We start from the raw sequence: 22,968 nt of genomic DNA, 5'->3' as shown, positions 1-22,968 counted from the left end.
TAACCTATATTTAGAAGTTGAAAAATAACTTGTAACCAACCTATATACTTTAAATAAAGTGAATGGTTTAGAATAAGTATCATGTTTATTAAGTCAGTTCTCACTACAGTTCATGCCTATTTAAAATTCTATCTTTAAAGATGTGTAAACTGATTTTATTGTTCCGTACCACAATTAGACTTGACTTACAGAGCTCAAACTAAAGCAACAGCATTTTTCTTAGCATGCACACACAAAGTAATCTACCACTTAGTCATTTCATTAACTTATGTTTTCACTTTTAAGGACTGATCAAACTGTCTCAAAATATTGGAGAACATTTACTCTACTTTGATGACATGTTTATGCATCTCAGGTAACATTTTTATATTCATATCCTTTTCTTTAATAAATGTTTTAATACCAGTACACTTAAAAGAACATATGTAAAGATAAATGAGGCAGACTGTACTCTGTAAGAGTCATCCACATCACATGCAAAAACAAAATAAAAACTTGAAATAAGTTTGAATGTGTTTGTCCCCAAAATAAACGTGCAAGTACCCTACATTGCAGATGATTTGACTGCCTTAGCCTTTTGTGAAAGTACAAAGCTAAGTTCTTTCTGATGGCCCACTTTGAAAATAATCTAAGATCTATAAATTTGAGAAGCATTTTTCTTTAGTTTTCATTAAGTACAATTTATTGAGGTGATATTTATATCCTAAAATAGAGGTACAGGATTGAGAATTTAAATCTTTTTCTGAGTGCTTAGTACTTCTTAAAGGTAATACTGATGTCATAATTGCTGTATCAGCATAAATATTTGTAAAAATAGCCATTAAATACTAATCCATGAGTATATTTAATATACATATAAATCCTATGTTAAAAGTATGAGAAGAAATGTAGCATAGTTCTAGGATTTCTAAATTGCTGACCATCAAAAAGTAAACCACCCTCTTTAAGACTTAACAGAACTTTAAAAAAAATTGCTTCAACATATGAATTTAAGACGACTTTATTCAGCAAAATCATTTATTTACACAATGGGGAATGCTGGTTTGATTTTGTCAGTGAAATAAAAACAATTTGAACAGAGACAATACTGAACTGTATATATTTTGTGTTAGAGCTGACCAACTGTTTCCTTACCTGTATCAGGAACATCAAGAGCAACAGTATCATGAGGACACTGATTTAACAATATACCACATAGGTCCAATAACACCCCAGGAGCTTCCAATGCAATTACCAACTTTTTCTTTTTTTATAAATATATAAAAAAACAAAAAGTCAGCAAAACCAGCATTACGATGTAGTAAACAGAGTATAACTCCGAAGTCTGTGGGTCAGTAAAAACCTTATCAGACCATCCACAATTTATAAAGTGATCTGCTCTTCTTCAGATCACTAACACAGAATCCAAACAGGTGAAAAATATATCACTTTCTAGAAGATAACAATGATCTGATAAGGATTTCACTTAATAGAAGTTAAGGGGGAAGAAAAGGAACTGCAGAGCATAGCCCCTATTAGAACAAGCTAACTTTCCAGATTTTCCAATTTAAAAAAACAAAAACAAAATGAAACAAACAAAAAAAAAAACACTTCAACATGAAGCTACAATACAAAGTTTTTCCATTTTTCTTTGTAAAAAGTTCAGAGTTTGCAATTTAATCCTGGGTTTTTAAGGAGAAGGACAGTTTGGGCCTGGACTTCCCCTTGCCCAGGATAATTTTTTGTTCTTCTTTTTGTTGACGTTGTCGCTCTTGTTCTAGTTTCATCCTTTCCTCATGAATCTTTCTTTGTTCTTCAACAATTCTCAACTGTTCTTCAGCCTGAAAGTTAGAAGTAAAAAGTTGAAAATTCTGTGAATTTCATGGCTTTCATTCGTGGTATTTGGGAAATTAGGTGAGAATTTTTAATCAATAGAAGCAAACAATAGTATGTTTAATAAAACTTGGCCTAACATCATACAAACAGTGAGAAGAAAAATATTGAGAATTAGAAACGAATTTATTAATTATGCCTATATTTTCTAATTTTTAAAGAAAAAATATAAAGAAATTATAAAAAAGCATTTATATATTTTGAAAATTTCTACAAGCCATGCTTGAGGTCAGTATACTTTTAGTCCTGTTACATATTTTTATAGATACCTTCAGTACCATTAGATTAACAGATTATCAATTACAAACCATGGTATGGATTTATTCAGAATATTTTACCTACCAACTATGATAGCTAAATACATAATTAGCAAGCCATACAAAAAATTATAGGAGAAATCCTCACTGGGACTACATTACATTGTCAATATACAACCAAAAAATAGTAAAAGCCTCTTTCTTTGGAGAGAAAAAAGTTAAAACTTTTTTAACCTGGCTGACTATAAAATGCTGTCAATTTCAAATGGACACTTGTATAATTAACTCCTGCAGTGTGTTCAACTCCTTCAGTCTCAAAGCAACCACTTCCTTTAAGCATTCACTATAGATTTCCCCTCTGCCAAAAATACAGGCCAGTCACATGATCTTCTTCCTCAACAAGTCTCTCCTTGCACCCCAAAGGTACCATGCCTTTTTCCTTATTAATTTACAACCAGGAGCAACTTTACTCCTCTCTCAGGGGACATCAGGCAAATGTGTGATGGTGATTTTGGTTGTCACAATGGGGGAAATGGCTCCTGGCATCTAGCAGATAGAGGACAGGTATGCTGCTAGACATCCTACAGTAATGCATGGGACAGCCCTCCACAACAAAGAATTATCTAACCCCAAATGTTAATAGTGCCAAAGTTGAAAAAACATTTTCTAACTCTTGGATTTTTAATCTCAATGATCAATGAGTTGTCTTTTTCTGTATCTGACCTTGATCTTAAAACATTCAACAGAATCCTTTGAATGCCTACCTATTCGCAAACTCAAATATTAAAATGTCATTACTTCCATCATCTCCATTAATTCTACTGAAATTATTTTTTACATGGTCAAAAACTAACAGTAAGTTTAGTGCCCGTTCTCTTCAGTCATTCTCCTGCCCTTGAACTTGAGTCTCCTGTTCATCTCCACTGATAGGAAATGGACTCAGAATGCAAGATAAAATGTTGAAATTTTATCTTGCGGGTAAGAAAAAGCCCATTTTTTTAAAATACATAATTAACAAAGAGGTTTATTTTACTTTTTGCTCTCAGATGGGGAGTGGTGGTGGTGACAGGCTAAAAGGTAAGACAGTGGGGGGCAAATCCACTGTGATCAAGTAAGGTCAGAGATGAGGTAGATCAGAATTATAATAGGGGGAATCTGGTGGGTAGGCAAGATGGAAAAGTAGATTTCCATGTATTTCTAGGTCTTCATAGTCTCATAAGGTGGAAAATCCAACACAGAACTGAAATCTATCTTCTTCCTCTAAGATCTTTTTCCTAAGCTACATTTTCAGCTGGCTAATGAACATCCACCTGGGAAAGCTCTGGGCACCTTCAAATTTCAACATGTTCAAGATTTAAATTCCAGTAGCCTAACCCTAAAATACACCAGCCCTTTCAACGTTTCCCACTGCCATCCACATACTATAGTTTTCTGTCTTTTTCCTCTTTTCCTGACAACATCAAATAATCATAAAGTTATGTTCTCTCACCTAGAGTTTTTTTTTTTCCATTTCCAATTGTTACGTAACTGAGTGGTTCCCAAACTTATTTGGCCTACCGCCCCCTTTCCAGAAAAAATATTACTCAGCACCCCCTGGAAATTAATTTTTTTTTAAATTTTAATAGCAATTAAACAGAAAGATGTATTAATGTTTCTACCTTTTTCGTAAAATATAGTAAAGAAAGGTGTAAATTAGAAACATTGAAGTTTGAAATTATGAAACTATTTATTGAACTCAGAATAGAAAGGTAATACAAAAAAAGTTAAAACAAATGCACCTGTGGCCATCACCGCCTCCCCCCTGGATCGCTGCAGCGCCCACCAGGGGGCGGTAGCGCCCACTTTGGGAATCACTGCCATAACTGTTCAGGGCATATCTCTTACAAACTTAAAATCGTTTCTGTTTCTAGTCCCTGCCCTTTGATCCACCCTACACAATGCTGCAAGTCTCAACCTTCTTAAGCATTGCTCTCTCCTGCCCCCAAACTTCCAAAGATTTTCAATGTGCACAGAATATAGCTAATTTCCTAAATTAGCATACTACCTAGGACTTCCTTTTAAACGGCCCCAACTGTTTCTACTGTTCTCTCTTAAATTGTCCTTTCTATCTTGCTTCCCCTCCTCCTCCTTTGCTCATGCCACTTTTCCTCCTATTGAAATCCAGTCTGTACACCAAAATCCACTTCAAATCACCACTCTCTTGCTTAGACTTTCACTGGTAATTACAATAAAAAATTATCTGCTTCTGACTATCTTTAGTAAAATCATATGCCAATTACTTTACCCACAGTTTTAATAAATCATCACACATTTGGAGGTAAGAGCTGGCATGTGCAACTGAATCAAAGTAAAGATTCTTAGTGTGTGCGCATATCCTTGGGAAACCCTCACCAACACCCAGACTCACTTTTCCCTAAGGTTCTAGTTCAGCCCCGAGGAAAGTAGATTATAACCTTGGGGAGTGAAGGGTTTGAACATCACAACCTCAAGACATAAGAGAAATCTATTTACAAATAGCATTTTTTACCCTGTCACATTGATAGAAATTCCAAAGTATAGTATCAAGTGCTAGCTTATGAAGAGTATATTGGCAGTAATCTACTAAAATTGCATCTTCATAGTACTTTTACCCAGCTATTTAATTTTCTGGAATTTTATTCCATAAGTGAACTTGCACATATGCAAAATTATACAAAGTTATTTATTGCAAACATAGTTTGTAAAAGACTGAAAAACCCAAATATTCACCAATATGGAACTATCAATAAATTACAGATCTATAAAACAAAACATCGTGAAGTTTTTTTAGAAAAGGTGTCCCCTATATACTAAAATAGAAAAAATCTCCAAGTTACACTATTAAGTGAGAAAAGCAAAGTACCAAATACTATGTATCATATGTTACTTTTGTGCAAAAAAGGGAAAATAAAAATGTATGCTATTTGTATCTGCCTAACAATGCATTATAAACTCTGGAAAAACAAAAACATAATTGAATATACCTTTTGGAAATGGGAATGGTTAGTGGATGGACAGGGGAAAAAGGTAGAAGATTTCACTGCTTATTTTTCTAAAACAAATTTTTGAATCATACAATCACATTACCTAATCAAAAAATTAAAAACAAACAAGATTTTAAAAGTAATTTTTTTTATAGACAAACAATACTAATTCTACTGCACTGAAATTACTTTTAGATTGGGTAAAGAAAAAGTTTCAGTTTCACTTAGGTCTACAAATATAGGAGATAAAAGTATGTATGTGTGTACAGCAGCTGTATTATCACAGGTAACAGGGGTACCCTTAGTGTCTTACAAGTAAGTACTTGATAATGGAATAACTTTTATAAATAAATTAAACAGGTGACTATCCTGTCTTTACATTAAATATTTGTATTTTGTTCTATTATAGCTTTAAAATAAGCTTAAACATTATTCAATCACAGCTTGGCAAAAACAAACAAACAACAAGAAAGAAAAAGTAGACTTGTCTAGTAAAAACCAAAGCCATCTCTCATCTTAATACAGTGGCTCTCAAGTGATGAAAAACCGGTTTCCTGCCCATCCATCTGTATGGTCCGACCCTATACCTTATTTGTTTGGTACTCTTCTAAACCCTACCCTCTCTCTGCAGTAACTGCCTGACTTGCTGTATCGTTCCTGATGACTCCATTTGCTAGAGAATATACATTGTTCCTTCCCCTTTTGTTTCAAATTTATGCAAAAGGCATTATTCGCAATGATGGAGGGAGGAAGGTATGTGCATGTGTGTAAGTATGAACAATACTAAGCTCTCCTATAAGAATTACGTGGTAGACATCATGGAGGCCAAAGAGAAAGCTAACACCCATAATATTAGAGTCATTACACCCAGGGCCCTGTTATGTCTCACAAAGATGGCTTTCAATTCTATACCTCCAAAAATTGGCGAGATGAAATACACAAAAGCAAAACATACCATTTATAGAAGGCCTATTTATCCCTCTCAGTATCTTCTGTTCCAACTTCCTTTACCTAGAGGTCTTACTGCCATTTAAAAAATTATAGTAAGCGTTCTTCTTATGCTGTCTAGTTTTAGATTAAGGTAATCCTTTGCAGCAATCTCTAACAAATAAGAATACTGAAATCTACTACTCTCCACCTGAAACATGTATTAAATTTAAAAAATACAGATAGAAATATTTTATATGTTATAGGAATGATGGAAAAAAACAAAAAAATATTATAATTAGGAATCATGCCACTAAGAAATAACTCAAAACTATTGGTTCAACAAGATAAACTAGCACTACTGACCTAAAGTCCCATGCTGCCAACAACATTATCATATTTCCCTTCTTTCCTTAAATATTTTTTATTTTAATGGGGCTTTCAATAGGAAGATGAAAGGACAACAAAAATAGAAATCTCAATATGTGTCTTGCATCTTTATACAATAACATTTAAAAAATACATTTTTATTGATTTCAGAAAGGAAGGAAGGGATAGAAACATCAATGATGAGCGAGAATCACCAATTGGCTACCCCCTGTACACTCCCACGGGGGGTCTAGCTCAGCATGTACCCTGACCCAGGAAATGGACAGTGAGGAACGGTGACCTGGTTCATAGGTCAAGATTCAACCATTGAGCCACACCAGCCGGGCTACAATAACATTTTTTTGTGTCCTCCTACACAAAGGATATTCTACTTTCCTTGAAAGCATATAGAACCAAATAAAAGTTTCTCCAACATCAATAATAATTTCTTATGCTTTCAAATTTACTGAACACAAGAAGTAAATTAGTTAATTATGTCTAAATTCTTACCAAAATTTCTCAAATTCAAACTTCTTTTTCCAAAAGATACCTTTTCACTGAAGTTTTATTGATAACATGAAGTCAGAATAGTGTCAAACACAAATATTCTAGAACCACTAGTGCTAAAGGCCCATGGACCAGTGGCAGTCTGCAAACTAATAGATCCACAGGTATAAAAGTGTTTTAGAAGCTTTAAAAAAATTTATTTTTCTATTATTTGTCTTAACAGTATTATGCAAAAGTAGGACGCTAAGGCATATTGAAATTACAATACAAAAAATAACTGAACAATTACCACCACTTGAACAATACTGCTCTGTAATGTATTTGCTCATCTTTTCCCAGACACACAGAAAATAAGGTTCATGAGGGTAAACAAAAAGGCTACTAGATGAAAATCAAGAGGCCAAACTGTCCCTAGACACCTAGGCACCCAGACACCCAACCTAGAGTTAGAAGGAATCAAAATCTTGGCAGGGCACACTAAGTTAAGAAGCTTTGCTCTAGAAGTCACAATCTGGCATTCCAGGCCACCCACAAAGAACTCACTACACTATCCAATCTCTTATGTCCTAAGAGAAATTCTATTCTACTTGATGGAAATTCTGTTTCAATCAATGTTTTAAATACCAATTATAGAGTCCCTCTCTTCTAGAAATATCCATGCCTTACAAACCATACTGTATTTACCTTTCAAAGTTCAACCTTCAAGGCTCAAATTAAGATGCACACTTTCTTACTTCCTCCTAACTGCACTGAGATTTTCTCCTTACATGTAATCACTAAGAAACATTATCACATACAGGGTGGTACAAAAGTAGGTTTAACCCAAGCCATTATGCTCAATTAATATTTGACAAAGGAGGCAAGAGCATACAATGGAGTCAAGACAGTCTCTTTAATAAATGGTGCTGGAAAATTTGGTCAGATACAAGCAAAAAAAAAGAAACTAGATCAGCAACTTACACCATACACAAAAACAAACTCAAAATGGTTAAAGGACTTAAATGTAAGACGAGAAACCATAAAAATCTTAGAAGACTTTATAGGCAACAAAATATCAGACATATGTCGTAGCAATATCTTTACCGATATAGCTTCTAGGACAAAGGAAACTAAGGAGAAAATAAACAAATGGAACTACATTAAAATAAAAAGCTTCTGCACAGCAAAAGAAACCATCAACAAAACAAGAAAGCCCACTGCTTGGGAGACATATTTGCCAATGCTATTTCAGGTAAGGGCTTAATCTCCAAAATTTACAGGGAACACATACAACTTAACAAAAGGAAGATAAACATTCCAATAAAAAAATGGGCAAAGGACCTAAATAGACACTTTTCGAAAGAGGACATACAGAAGGATGAAAGACATATGAAAACATGCTCAAAGTCACTAATCATCTGAGAGATGCAAATCAAAACAACAATGAGGTACCATCTCACACCTGTCAGAATGGTTATCATCAACAAATCAACAAGGACAAGTGCTGGCGAGCATGTGGAGGAAAAGGAACCCTCGTGCACTGCTGGTGGGACTGCATACTTGGTGCAGCCACTGTGGAAGACAATATGGAGTTTCCTCAAAAAGGTAAAAATGGAACTCCCATTTGACCCAGTAATCTCACTTCTAGGACTATATCCCAAGAAATCAGAAACACCAATCAGAAAGAATATATGCACCCTTATGTTCATAGCAGCACAATTTACAATAGCTAAGATTTGGAAACAGCCTAAGTGCCCATCAGCAGATGAGTGGATTAAAAAATTGGTATGTCTACACAATGGAATACTACGCTGATATAAAAGAGAAGGAACTTTTACCATTTGCAACAGCGTGGATGGTACTGGAGAGCATTATGCTAAGTGAAATAAGCCAGTTGGAGAAAGATAAATATCACATGATCTCACTCATATGTGGGATATAATGATCAACATAAACTAATGAACAAAAATAGATCCAGAGACAAGGTAGCATTGAACAGACTGTCCAACCTCAGAGAGAAGGGGGGGGGGGGGGGTGGTTAGAGATCAATCAAAGGACTTGTGTGCATGCATATTAGCGTAACCAATTGACACAGACAGTGTGGTGGTGGGGCTTGCCATCTGGGGTGGGAGTGGTGGTGGTGGTGGGGTCAACTGGGGGGAAAATGAGACATGTAATACTTTAAACAATAAAAACATTTTTTTAAAAGTATGTTTATAGTAGTGAGTACACAAGTTTATTCTTGTATTATTATTGTATTATTTTTACATGAACTATAAACCTACTTTTTCCCCACCCGCTACTTATTGATAAGTAGCGATATATCTTATAGTGACTCCTTCTCCAATCCATTTGTATTGCTTTTTCTACTTAAGCAGATTTTAAGGTCTTTTTACTGAAAAAGCAGAATTAAGTCTTCCCCTTCCATTCTGGCTTTCAAAAAAACCAGGACAGTGATATTAACTAAGAATTCATTATACTGTGCTCACTAAGTTGCTTAAGGTATTTCCAACACTGGCTCTTATACGGGGGCACAATATCTTTTTTAAAAAACCATGCTCCAAAACAAGAGTGGAGAACCTTTTCTCTGCCAAGGGCTATTTGGATATCTATTAACATCATTTGCGGGCCATACAAAATTATCAACTTAAAAACTAGCCTGCTATATTCGGCCAAACATTTAATTAACTTAACTCTTATGCCTTGGCAAGGCCAGACCAAATGATTTTGCAGGCCTTATATGGCCTGTGGGCTGGATGTTCCTCACCCCTGCTTTAGAACCAACTACCCCCAAGGTTCTAACTGTTTTATATTCTTATCAACTATGGATACATTTTCTATGGTTCTCTTTCACTTCCACCTTCAATGAGATCCACTGTTAATTACTAATACCATCCCAGATCTTTTTCAGTGCCCTTATAGTCACAGAATTTGTTTTTTCTAAACCACTTAACTAGAGCTTGCAACTTGCTTTTCCCCCTCCAGTCAGCAGTATGACTTAGCTGCAAATGTCTTCCTATGGCTGTATGATTTTCAACACATTTCTAAATAGACAAAACTTTTTTAGACATCTAGAACCAAGAGTCTCTTTTGAGCCATGTCTTCATTCTGGGTACTAAATAGCACTAATCTCTCATTCATCCTAAAGTAAAATCCCTTCCATCTCTGACTTATATTTTTACTTGGAAGTAGAATCACCCATATGCCACGTTCATGATGAAAAGGCTTTTTTCCCCTATACAGAAATGTCTGATTATCCTTTGGTTTTTGGAATATTTATGCCCACAGACTGAATTCTAGCATTCCTTTTCATCAATTTTTTTTCTATTTTTAAAAAATTATTTCATCCTCGCCAGATAGCTCAGTTGGCTAGAACGTTGTCCCGATACGTAAAGGTTGGGGGTTTGATCCCCGGTCAGGACACATACAAGAATCAACCAATAAATGCATAAATAAGTGGAAAAAAATTACCTCAATATCCTTATGTTGGCTTCTTTAAAATTTAAATATTGCTTTATGTCACCTTTTCCATCTCTGTATCATGTTATAATTAATTGATTCTCCATACTTATTAGATTATAAACTTGGAATAGGAAAAAGAATTTACTAATCTGGTACACTTATCATATATATATATGAATATATATGATCCATCTATTCTGTCTAGCAATCGGTAACAAGGCAACTAATGCAAAGTGAAATGTTGCTTATTAGTTGGTTTAAATACTTTTAAGACTGTTTTCATTATTTCAGGCACAGAAGTGTGAATGAGGGTAGAATAAAAAAAAAAAAAATTGGGAATGAAGGTAGTACAATTTTCTCCAGGAAACTGGTTTTAAACAACTGCAAATTTCGGAATTTTCTTCAGATAATTAGAATATCTGGATGGTCCCCAAATAGATTACTGTGGAACACAGTAGCTAAATTCTAGTCAACTATTCCACTCTTGCCTCAAATACCTTAAAATGACCCTGAGAACTAATCTATACTAATAAAAGGGCAATATGCTAGACTGGGAGACCTTCCAGGAGACCTTCCAGACATTCTTCTGGACAAAGCCATGGTGGTGGGGCCAAGGCAGAGGCAGTTAGAGGCCAAGAGGGGAGGGTAGTTGTGGGTGATCAGGCCAGGATGGGACGGCAGTTATGGGTCATCAGGCTGATGGGGGTGGGGCCGTTGGGGGTAAGCAGACCAGCAGGGGGCCAGTTGGGGGCAAGCAGGCCAGTGTGGAGGGGGCGAGCACACTGACAAGGGGGGGGCAGTTGGGGGTGATCAGGCTGGCGGTGGGGCATTTGGGGCCAAGCAGGCTGGCAGCGGGGGGCAGTTAGGGGCGAGCAGGCCGGCAGGCAGAGTAGTTAGGGGCAATCAGGCAGGTGGGTGAGTGGTTAGGAGCCAGCAGTCCCGGATTGTGAGAGGGATATCCGACTGCCAGTTTAGGCCTGATCCCTGTAAACTTGCAGTAGGACATCCTTCGAGGGGTCCCAGATTGGAGAGGGTACAGGCTGAGCTGAGGGACACCCCCCCTCCCCCGCATGAATTTCGTGCACCAGGACACTAGTAATAATCATAAAGCACAAAATTATTCAACAAATTCAGAAAAAACAAAAAAATATTATTCATGTATGCTTTATACATACCAGTTTGGCTTGTGCTTCGGCAATTTTTCGGTTATTCTCTTCCAGTATTCGCTCTAGCTCCTCACGTTTTGCACGTTCTTCCTCCTAAAGGGGAGGACATGTTAAGATGTTAGAAAAATAAAATGTTTAATTTTATTGATAAATATTCACTAATCTTCCTCTGAACTTTTTTGATCTGATTTACAGGGTAGCTTTATATAAAGCTACCTTCTGTCTGACAAATGATAAACTGTGCAGCCACTAAAATTTGTTTCTAACCCTAAATTTCAATCATCCCTCCCAGTCCAAACAGCAACCGACTAAACCCTCCCTAATTGATAGTTTCCTGGCAATTATTACTAGTACTTTAATATCACACAAATCAACAAGGACAACTAACAAAACTGGAATAGTATTTACCAAATTAAAAAAAAATAATATAAAATATAAATAAAGTGAATATTTGTCTCACCAATTATGTATACCTACGTATTCTTTACCTATACTCCTTTAATCAGCATTAAAAGTTGAATATTTACTGTCTTGTCCAGTGTCCTGCAGAGTGTGCTCCTCGGCTGCCATACACGCCAGCTTCCTCTTTAAAATGATTTGTACTGTTAGCTTGGCAATACCTGCATCAGCAGCTCAACCATTTATAAACAACATACAAGGAAGGCTGAGCTGAGGAATGCAGATGTTTATGGTAAGAAGGAACAAAAAATGTAATTCATCATTCCTAAGGCAAACAATTAATAAGAAAAATACATTTACTGTTAGTGAAAAATACAAATGGTAATCCATACTTCATGGAACTAAGGGCTTCTTCCATGGGGAAAATGGACTTAACATTCAGATGTTGACAATTTCTAAAGGCAGCTTATCTTGTCATCTACAGTCTGAACTGAAATTCAGGAATCCATGGGGTGCATAGTCAGGAAATAAAATTCTGTAGTTTATTTTTTCTTGGAGAATTTAATGAGATTTTTATAATGCAAACTATATGAAGATTGCTCGATGGTTTGGGCAGTGTTAAGATCACAGCAGACATATTCAAATGATTTTAATATTTGGAAAGACTGGCAGAGGGTTGTGTCCGTGTTAAAAAAAAAAATATTGTTAATATGAAACAAAAAGCACATGAAGAGAAAAAAATCTTCCTATGATTAATAACTCGCTACAACACAGCACCATTACTCCAAAAATATCTTCATAATTAAAAGCCCCTATACAAAAATTTCATACTTTCAATTGCATCAAGTCTGTGATATCCACCAAATACAGACATGTATATATGTAGTTAAAGACAGCACAAGGGAAAATACATCTGAAAAGCTAAGCTTACTGAAAACAGAGATTAATGTCAATTTGTCCACAATAATGCCAGGACTAAAAATGACAATGAGGCATAAAATATTTAAATTCAAGAAAATATAACTATAGGATTTCCAGTGGCACACACCAATTGAATTCATATTCACTATGGAAACTATGTTGAGGGACACTCAGTGCTGTAAAATAATTTGCTCTGAGTGTGTTTCAGAGACTTTCAACAAGTTTTAGGATCCTGGAGTAATCAGTGCAAATAAGCCATAAAGCTTCAGTAGCAAATTACTGTCTCACAGAAAGACATTTTCAACTTCTGCTCCAGCTGCTGATAGAACAAATCATGTGTTTAGCTTGACTCCAGACAAGGACAACCTGTTCCTTCATAACTCTCTAGAGAAAAAAAGGAGTTGTTAGTAGATACTAAAAAGTGGATGAATATGGACATTTTTCCTAAAAAGATTCTTTGAAACACATTAGGAAAATGGAGGGCCTTATGATCAAAACACTAGAATTAGTCCATGGTGTTGAGGCAGAATTTGGGGCAGGAGATGAGGGATAAAAGAAGGGAAAAAAAGATCAAGAAAACCTATTTATCAAAAGCAGGTGCTCTCGTCACTCAATGTTAGGCCCTGCTCTTTTTAATCTGACTGAAGGCAAAAAGCCTCTCACAGTCTAGGTAATAAGAATGATAAACAGAAAAGAATACATAACCACAGGTGGATTTTTAACCTCTTCCCTTTAAAACTCCCTGTGTCCCCGACCCTCCCAAAAAAAGAATGTAAGTCCTGCAGCCATGGCAAAAGTTTCAAACACTTCTCAAATATGTAAGCCAGTTCCATTAAATCAAAAAGTTTCCTTGAATATGTTTTATGAAAATAACTTTTAAATATCAGTCAGCACTTCTGAATAGCTAAAAAATTAACTTTCGCAGCAATGTTAAGTTTAGATGAGAAAGGAATTAGTCTGTATTCCATCTCTTTCTGAACTGAGCAGGAGGCACAACCAAAACTGAAAGTTTTGCCATGGACTGTCTCTACTTTCCAAACGACCGAGCGTTACCTCTCTGGCTTTTTGTGCTGCAAGCTCAGCTTGTCTCTGTCGCTCGAGTTCTTCGAGCAACTGCTTTTCCATGATGCGCTTGGCTTCCTCCACCCTTCGGAGAACTTCTCGCTCAATTTCATCCTTCCTTTTCTCCAATTCTTCCTCTACCCTTTTTGCTACCAATTCTTCCACTCTTCGTGCTGTTTCTTCCTCGATGAGTTTTTCTTCTATTTCCTGCTGCCGGCTAGCAAACAAAATGGAAAAAATGACTTAGATAATATAAGAAATAAACCTAAAGTTTAAAACTAGTTATAAATCTGTAAAACATTGAGCCTGATATTAGGTTTCTATGATTTTGCAATTCATTTTCATGCAACATTCAAGGATATAATAGAAACCATGATGTTAAGTGATACAGAAATTCAAATAAACATAAAAGCATGGTTTTTTCCATCACTTTCTGAAATTAAAAAAGCAGTACAGTACATACAAGAGCTTACTTAATTCACCAGTTTTTTTTAGAAATGTAGAGCAAATGTACAACAGGAAATCCACTTTTGTTATCAACTTTACAATGAAAAGACAAACTGTAAATACTAGTATATGGACTTGCTCATTTGCCAATCCACCCAATCTAAGGGTTGAGCTGCAAAGAAGTCAGGAACAATCATTATGTAGCTTTTACTAGTAATTCAGACCGGCAAAATTCATTCCCCTCTTCTACCATCCAGGCAAAGTCAGAAGACAGACTCAAAGAGTTTCAGAGTGCCAAGGCAATAGTTGTATAACTTTTAGTGAAAAATACCTTATTCAGATTCTGAACTTTACTGTATCTTTTCTTTATTTAATTGGTTTTCAATTAAAAGTTCTTCTAGAGATGGAAAGTGGATAAAAAATATATCATCAGTTCTATTAAAAAGCCCAATGAACCAAATACTGTTTTAATTTAACTCCATTTAGATATTATGAATCAACTTACTTAAAATAAAATTCTGCACTGAAAGTACTGTCGTTTATCAAATCAGTATAATGGAAACCTTGTTTTATACCACTGGTGTCCAATGACTGCCTCACACATATCTAGGTTGAATTGAAAACCAAAACATAAAAAAAGACCTCATATCTTGATTTGATTACATCAAATGACAATATTTTGAGATAGACTGGAAATATATTAAAATTAATTTCAAAGGTTTCTTGAATAAAGTGAGCATTAAACACCCAAATCCACTTCAACTACATTTTGGGGGGTGATTCAATTTACACTCTAGCGCTTTCATTCTCAATTCCTGTTACCACAGTGATACCATCCTAATACTGACTTACCTTTCACATTCTGATTCATGTGAAAGATATCTTTGCATTTAAAATCTCTACATTTTTTTTCTGTCAAGATAACAGCTACTTGAGAAAGAATAACTTCTTTTAAATTTCTACGTATTTGAAATATCTATTTTGAAGATATTTAATTCCTTTTTTACCTTTATTTTTATTACTGACACTATTACAGATGCCTCCATTTCCCCCCACTTTGCCCACCTCTACCCAGCCCCCGCCCTTCCTTCCCTCTGGCCATCACCATACTGTTGTGTTGCTTTTTTAAAAAATAACTACTCCCCACCACATTAGTGATTTTATTTTTAAAAGGCACAAAAGCCTAACATGCTCTAACTGGAATTTTCTTTTACTCCTTTTTAATATCCAATAAAAATACAGCATTAGGGTATAAACCTTATAGCAGCTCAGTAAGAGAACAGATACCTACCCCAACATTAAAAATAAATAGCTAGGAATGTCTAAAGGAAATTAGGCAGCAATTTCAATGGAAATTAAACTACATTTCAAATAGAAAATTTTTGTTTACCTACTTCATCCAGAAAAAAATAAATAAAAGATAAAACAAGTAAGACTGACAGCTGCTAAATCTGGATGATGGATGTATTAAGCTTATAATATTCTCTCTACTTTTGCATTAAGTTGGAAAGTTTTCATAACACAAAGTTTTAAAAGTATACACACCCATATATACATATTTTGTTAGTTGGTTCTAATGCAGTTAATAAATTAGAAAAGCCTAAGAAGAAACTTTATAATGGTACAATTCAACTCTTAAAGGAAGGACAATGTAAAAAGTTCCAATTAAAATTTTCCATGTAAAGTAAAAAAGAAGGAAAAGAACAGGATAAAGCTTTGGTTAGCTTATCAATAGAAAAGTTGCCAAATTAACTTAGAAATTTGGTAAAGGTAAAAAGACCTGATACAGATTCAGGGTTTTTGTCAACCAGTCCTTAAGTAATAGCAATAACACAAGGGCTAATAGGGCCTCATTTCCAAAGATAAGTATGTAAGCAAGCAAGCAAGCAAGGAGAAAAGGAGTCTAAATAAATTCAGTTTATCACTTACAACAAAAGCCAGATCAGCATGGTGTTAGCTCCCCCATGTCTCTGCTCCCACTTATGGATACCAAACCACAGGGGCTGGGTGACAGGTACCAGCACAGGTGGTGGGTTGCTCTGCTGCTAAGAAGTAAATGCTAACTACAGCTCAGCAGTTTTATAGCCTGAAGGGGAGGGCAAGTGGAAAGTCCCAAGCTCAACTAAAACAGGGAGGATGAGAAATGGCCTTATAGAATTTCTCACAAGGCTGCTTATCTCCCTTTGTTCCTGGAGGAGCCACAGAGCAGCCCACCATGACTATAATTAAGCCTTGCTGCTGTGTCCAACTGGGAGACAGGCTAGGAAGGTTACACCCCTACAACAGAGTATTATCAAGAACATAATCTTTGTTGTTGCTGTTATTCTTGGTAAGGTTAAAATTGCTACTCTAGTAAATCAGAAAAAAGAATTTTAATCAATTTTTAGATCTAGTGCTGAAAAAGCTAAAATCTAATATTGCTTTAATTCTCCTCCCCGTAACACTGAATTCAGAAAACCAAGGGCACTTGTACAACTGAATTAAGCATGAGTTAATCTTTACTGATGACAAATTTACCATAATCAATGATAAAGCAGCTATTATACCAACTCATAAGAGGCACTGCAACTTTCGTAAAACAAACAAATAATCACTTTTGTTACCTTATAAAAGATGTATCATCTAATATCATTGCCTATCCACTCCCTCAAACTTTTGCCATAGGAATTGTCAGTCTCTTGATGTCCTTTTCTCTCTCTAATCTTTTCCTCTGGCTCTTCTGCAGAGTCCATCATTTCCTTGCCTAGATTTTGGGGCACTGATGAAAGAGATATCAAAATCTTCAAGTTTTTCAATGGAAATGGCGTAATATTAAGTCTCCTTGATCTCAGGTGTTTTAAAAACACTAGTCACAATTGATTTTAAAATGGCAACTATTAAAATATCAAGAGCCCAGAAAAACAACAGCTTTAACTGTTGAATTTGTACATAGCAGCTTAAAACATTATTTTAAAATGTCTTTAAAATGTATGAACTCAACCCTAGGAGCTTACTTCTCAGAACTACTTTCATAATATTACCAAACAACATTTACTAAGTATTGACTAGGTACCAAATACTCTGCCAACAGCTTTATATACCATGTCATCTACATACATCTTTGATGGTTCCTGAGGCTAAGCAGGTTACTAACTCGGCTATACCTCACTGCAAGAGCTAAAAGGTGATTCTCAATCTGGGCAGACTCCAGGGCTAATGATCTTAAGCACTATACCACCCGTCATTGTTTCTCCAGGACAAAAGTGAGAGATAAAGGCATACACAACGATCTAAATACCAAAATAATTATTTTAAAAATTCATAAAAATCTTACCAGCTAGTTTGTATGTTCTGATGCCCTCACTTCCCCAAAATACATAGTTCCATCTACTAAATTTGCTTACAAATGCTGCTCTCAGAACAAGTTCAAGTAGTCTTCAAATAATCACTCATATAGATCCCATGTTCAGTTTAGATATTCTAACTTAGCAGGCTCCCGATTGGTCATGCAGTTAAACACTAAGCCTACTGGAATCTAGATATCGCCAATTACCATTTTCCTGATTTGCTGCAAGTCATTTTCAGCTGCCCACTTTTCATCAGTTAATACAACATGCATACAGCATCTCAAAAGATAACCATATGGAAACGACAATAAAGGTGCGGGGGGCGGGGGGGGGGGGGGGGGGGCAGAGAGGGATTCACACTAAATGGCCTGGACTCAGGGAGGAGAGGCAGAGCTTTTGAACCAGGTGAATTAGCTATGGCATAGTATGCTATGCAAAAACAAGGGGAAAAAATCTTTTTAAATTTTAAAGGTCTGCCTTTTATTGCACTAAGATTGTAACTTGTAAGATCACTTCTTAAATTCACCAGGCTCAATATGGCTGCATTTACATAAATTATATTAAACAACATTACTTATTGAGGCCCATTATATGCCATTGTTTTGATAATTTAAATGCACAATTTCTAATCTTCATAATAAGCAAGTCAAGTATCTTAGTTTCAGATAAGAAATCAAACTTACAGGTAGGTGATTTATTCAAAGCCTCAGAATTGTTAAAATGGCAAGGCAATCTGGTTTCCATCCTTACCACAAACTTTCTAATTAGTTAAGCCCAGCAGAAGATTCTAATTTTGCTGTCTCTCTCCATCGCAAAATGGACCTCTTGAAGGTACACTTGACACTAGGCATTCTTCTGGTACCTTTTCTCAGCTTCCACCCAACCCAGTTGAAAATACAAACATTCCCTTAGGTTCTTTCAATCCCTGGAACTCTTTTCCACCCTCTCCAGGGGTCATTCCACTCTCAAGGTTCCCCCAGGTTTGTCCCTATATCAACGTTGTGTAAACTGACTATATCCAAAAATTAGTGCCCACAGTGAAAGTGCGAAATAAAAACTCCCTTTGAGGGAAACTCCCTTTCCCTCATCCCTCTCCACTGGGTTTCTGACATTTTAACCAGTGTCTGAGACACAGTAGTTAAATATTCGGTAGCTGAGATGTAATAGCCACAATATAAACATGAACCAACATTATTACTGCTTTCTTTCCCTATGTTTCACATCCAATTTTATTTGTTCTAAATGTTTAAATATCTCTCTTTGGCAATCCCACAACTGCTCCCTCACTACTCCTGTGTGGACTTACTATAACTAGTTTCTACCCTATACAGCAATCAGGGATTTTTTATTTATTTATTTTTTATAAAAGGCCTTATGTCATTTATCTGCTTAAAACCTTTCCTGTTTCTAGGGTGAAATCCAAGCTCCTTAATATGGCATACAAGACCCTTCCCATGATTCCCAGCTTCTACTTGACCTTTCCAGTTACTCCATGACTTTAGTATTTATAGAACTTCATGTTCCAATTAACATCCACCTTTTTACTCTTCAAGTATCCTTCTAGGCCTACTCTGACAATCTCTATTTTTATCCACCACTCCTTCCGTAGAACTTAAGTGTTGACCCATCCAAGATACTTCTTCCTTTCCACAGTCACATCACTATCACTGAATCTGTACCTATGTCTTCCAGTTAGATCAAGATCTTGGAGAGGGGTCAATCTTTTTTTTTTTAATACATTTTATTGATTTTTTACAGAGAGGAAGGGAGAGGGATAGAGAGTTAGAAACATCAATGAGAGAGAAACATTGATCAGCTGCCTCCTGCACACCCCCTACTGGGGATGTGCCCACAACCAAGGTACATGCCCTTGACCGGAATCGAACCTGGTACCCTTTAGACCACAGGCCAACGCTCTATCCACTGAGCCAAACCAGTTAGGGCAAGGGGGGGGAGGGGGTCAATCTGTATATTAACAGCACCTAGCACACTACCAGGCACATAAATTGGGTAGTTGAATGAACTAACCCAGCCATGGGCAAACTACGGCCCGGGATCCGGCCCGTTTGAAATGAATAAAACTAAAAAAAAAAAAAGACCGTACCCTTTTATGTAATGATGTTTACTTTGAATTTATATTAGTTCACACAAACACTCCATCCATGCTTTTGTTCCGGCCCTCTGGTCCAGTTTAAGAACCATTGTGGCCCTCGAGTCAAAAAGTTTGCCCACCCCTGAACTAACCAATAGGGATTTGCAAACAGAAGAGTTCTGCCCATTCTCATGGCTTCAAAACCTGGGTCTTTCCCTTATTTCCTTTGCATTATTTCAAAGGCACTACTAAACCATTTTAAGTAGCGCCCACAGTATGACACACGAATTCAGTGTACAGGTGGTTGCTAGCTCTGCCCATTCCTTCCTTTATAAATGCTAAAGGTAGTTTGCTTTTCCTATCAACTTGGAACTACAGAGCTGCTCTATTTTCTGAGTTTCATCCTTGGACTTCTCTGCTATTTATGTATTGCTCACTGCTAAATGATTCTAACTATTCTTAGCATACCACACTTCCTTTCACTTTTCCTACAAGTCTTAGCTTTCTAGTGAATGTAAAGTGTCTAGTGAATTGAAGGTCTCCTTTGCTTTCACATGAAAAACGTATGCAATATCTTAGGTAATTTTAAAAAATATTCATCTGTTGATAGTTATTTGAGAGCTACATCTTTACAGTTAATCTTGTTCCAGACCAAAAAAACTGGATTCTATATAATCAAGGTTGGTTGAGAAACAATTACTTGTACTTGGTTTTCATATATATCGTTGACAGTTCTGAAAAATAAAGGAAAGATGAAAGCATTGCTTACATTTTAAAATGAATGCAGCAAAATACTTCTCCAGGTACTGTATGCTCTGTAATATTAGTGTCCCAGTCCCCTACCTCTCAATAACTTTGCTCTTAGAAACAGGTTCTGCTGAAAAATCTACATAATACAAACCTATATGCAGAAAAATTAAAAACCCCCAGACAATTTAGTACACATAAACTAGAGGAAAATTGTCTCAGGAAAATTTTAAATTCCCTGCCTCATGAGCATTTTCTAAACATGCACTGAAGAACGGAGGAAGACAGCCAGTTCAATAGCGGAAGTGAACCTACCTAACTCTACCTTTCAACCAAACTGTGGGAAAGGACTATCCAGAGCAGAGCACCAAAACTAAATGCGACGTTTTAAACGCAAAAGTCCCTCCGTTTGGGATTATTTACACCTACTCTTGAATCAAAAGATACTTGAAGAATACATTCCACCCAAACAAGACTTCTGCACGCGAGCAAAGTCTCAACATCAACTACACTACAAGGGGAAACGAATGTCAGGACTGTGCCGAAGTTTGCCGCAGAAGCATATAATTCACAGCTCATCCAAAGCAGTTCGCAGGAGGAGGAGACTGACAGGGATGGTGTTACCCAGGTGAATGCCGGCGTCAAAACTGACTGTACTGCATGCACACCTAAGGTGTGTACAATCTGTCTTTACACCTCACATCACAAAACCAAACACGGAACAGCAGCCGCGACATTTTAAACTACTAGGAATACATTAAAATAGAATGTATTTGGGGGTGACGGGGTACTGTTGGACCTATAGACCTAAAAAGGGAAGCCCGGACCCACGTGTAAGCGGCAATGCAACAGTGCTCTGGGCAGCGGTGACCGGCATCCCACGGGTGGGCTCCTTCCTGCGGGTCTGCAACAGCCCTGCACACGCGTCTCCGGGCTGGCTCATCGCGGCCACGCAGCCCTCCGGCCCCACGCGGAACTCCACCCCCCGCTTCCTGCGCTCTTCACCCTCTCTCGCGCCAAAATCGCGTGCTCCCCTCTACGCCTATCCGGCTCAAAGTCCCACTATTTTCCTCCCCAGCCCAGTCCCGGGTATGTCCCGCCCTAGGCTCCCCGGAGGGTCCCCGCGACCCCCCGCAGCCCCCGGCGCGGCCTTCATCCCGACTCCCCAGCCCCCACCCCCCCCCTCCCCCGCGGGCGCTCACATTTTTCGCTGCCGCTCGAACTCCGCTTTCTTCTCCTCCTCCTCTCGCTTCTGCTTCTCGTCCAGGCTGCTGCGCTTGCTCACCGTGCGCCCGAAGATGTCGATGCGGTCGGGCGGGGACGAGGCGCGCTCCCGGTCCCGCTCGCGCCGGGACACGGCCGTGTTGGTGGAGCGAGAGCGAGACCGCGACTCCCGCCGCCGGTTCCGTTTACTCTCCCGGGACTTGGAGCGCTTCCGCACGCGCTCCTTGTCTCGGGACCGCGACCGGGACCGGCTCCGCTTCTTGTTGTGTTTGCTGCTCTTGGTGTGTTTGGAGCGGGACGAGCTGCGGCTCCGAGACCGGCCCATCCTTCCGGGCGGCGCTGTGTCTAACTAACCGCTGGCCTCAGCCCCGCACGCGCCTGGACGCTCTCGCCTGGGTCTCCGGACGCCGGCTGGCGACTCGCTGAAGCCGGGGGAAGGAAGACTGTCCGCCAGCTGACTTTCCGTCACTCCCTCAGGTGCACGGCCGCCACGAAGGCCACCTCCAAAGACAAGGCCGCAACACCCGGAGTTACTAAGATGGCAGCCGATGCTGCACCGGCCGCCCTTCCCACAATGCCCCGCGCGAAACGCGCTGTCGCGCCAGCCCCGCCCCCGGACGATTGTTGCCGAAGGCGAGGCGAGCATTTCCGAGTGCGCTCGGCTCCTTCCGCCAGCGCCCGCGCCCCTCCCAACGCGCAGGAGCCCGAAGTCCCTGGCTTCTGGATACGTAGTACACTTTTGCTTTCTGGTAAGATGCCACGCCTTAAGAATGAACCTAATACGCTGTGGTGCGAACGAAATCATGTCTTGGCAGGAACTGACGGCTTTATTTTTCTAGGCTCTGGTTTTGTCAGGCAGCCCTAAGTTACATCAGAGTGACCCTTCGCAGATGACTTGCCTCTCTGAGCTAACTTCCTCATTGGTACAGTGGAGATAACCACACGCTATGAGGTGATTGTGAGGCTTACAGGAGATAAAATAGGCTTTGATAAGTGGGAGCCTATGCTTTATATAGGCCTCCATGTGCCATTGTTTTAAATGCTTTGAATTTATGAACAGGTGTTTAATTCCCATTTTAGGGATGGGTAAGCTGACGTCCAGAGGGTAAAGTTGCCCAGGTCACACAGCTAGCAGATGGCAGAGAAGGAGTGTGCAAAATCCTTGCACATAACCAGTAACCCCACCAAGCCCTAGCCAGGTAAACTGTA

General features: G+C 38.0%; 1 protein-coding gene across 2 annotated transcripts; it reads right to left on the bottom strand.

Moving 5' to 3' along the window:
- Nucleotides 1–984: 984 nt before the first annotated feature.
- Nucleotides 985–22,326, bottom strand: ARGLU1 (arginine and glutamate rich 1). Of its 2 annotated transcripts, XM_070408614.1 has the most exons (4): nucleotides 21,738–22,322; nucleotides 13,915–14,140; nucleotides 11,551–11,634; nucleotides 985–1,820 (listed from the first exon to the last, which is right to left on the bottom strand). In XM_070408614.1, the coding sequence occupies exons 1-4, from the start codon at nucleotides 22,082–22,084 to the stop codon at nucleotides 1,656–1,658; spliced, it is 822 nt and encodes a 273-aa protein (XP_070264715.1). In that variant the 5' UTR covers nucleotides 22,085–22,322; the 3' UTR covers nucleotides 985–1,655. The 2 variants fall into 2 exon arrangements, with proteins under 2 accessions (XP_070264715.1, XP_070264716.1); XM_070408615.1 differs by lacking the exon at nucleotides 985–1,820 and having other exon boundaries at nucleotides 11,556–12,126; nucleotides 21,738–22,326.
- Nucleotides 22,327–22,968: the final 642 nt, after the last annotated feature.

The sequence above is a fragment of the Myotis yumanensis genome, unplaced genomic scaffold, assembly GCF_028538775.1.
Source record: "Myotis yumanensis isolate MYYU_CA2020_CCGP unplaced genomic scaffold, mMyoYum1.0.hap1 SCAF_3, whole genome shotgun sequence".
Classification (NCBI taxonomy): domain Eukaryota; kingdom Metazoa; phylum Chordata; class Mammalia; order Chiroptera; family Vespertilionidae; genus Myotis; species Myotis yumanensis.
The sequence above is the reverse complement of the archived record's forward strand: the minus strand, read 5'-3'. Positions and strand labels throughout refer to the sequence as shown.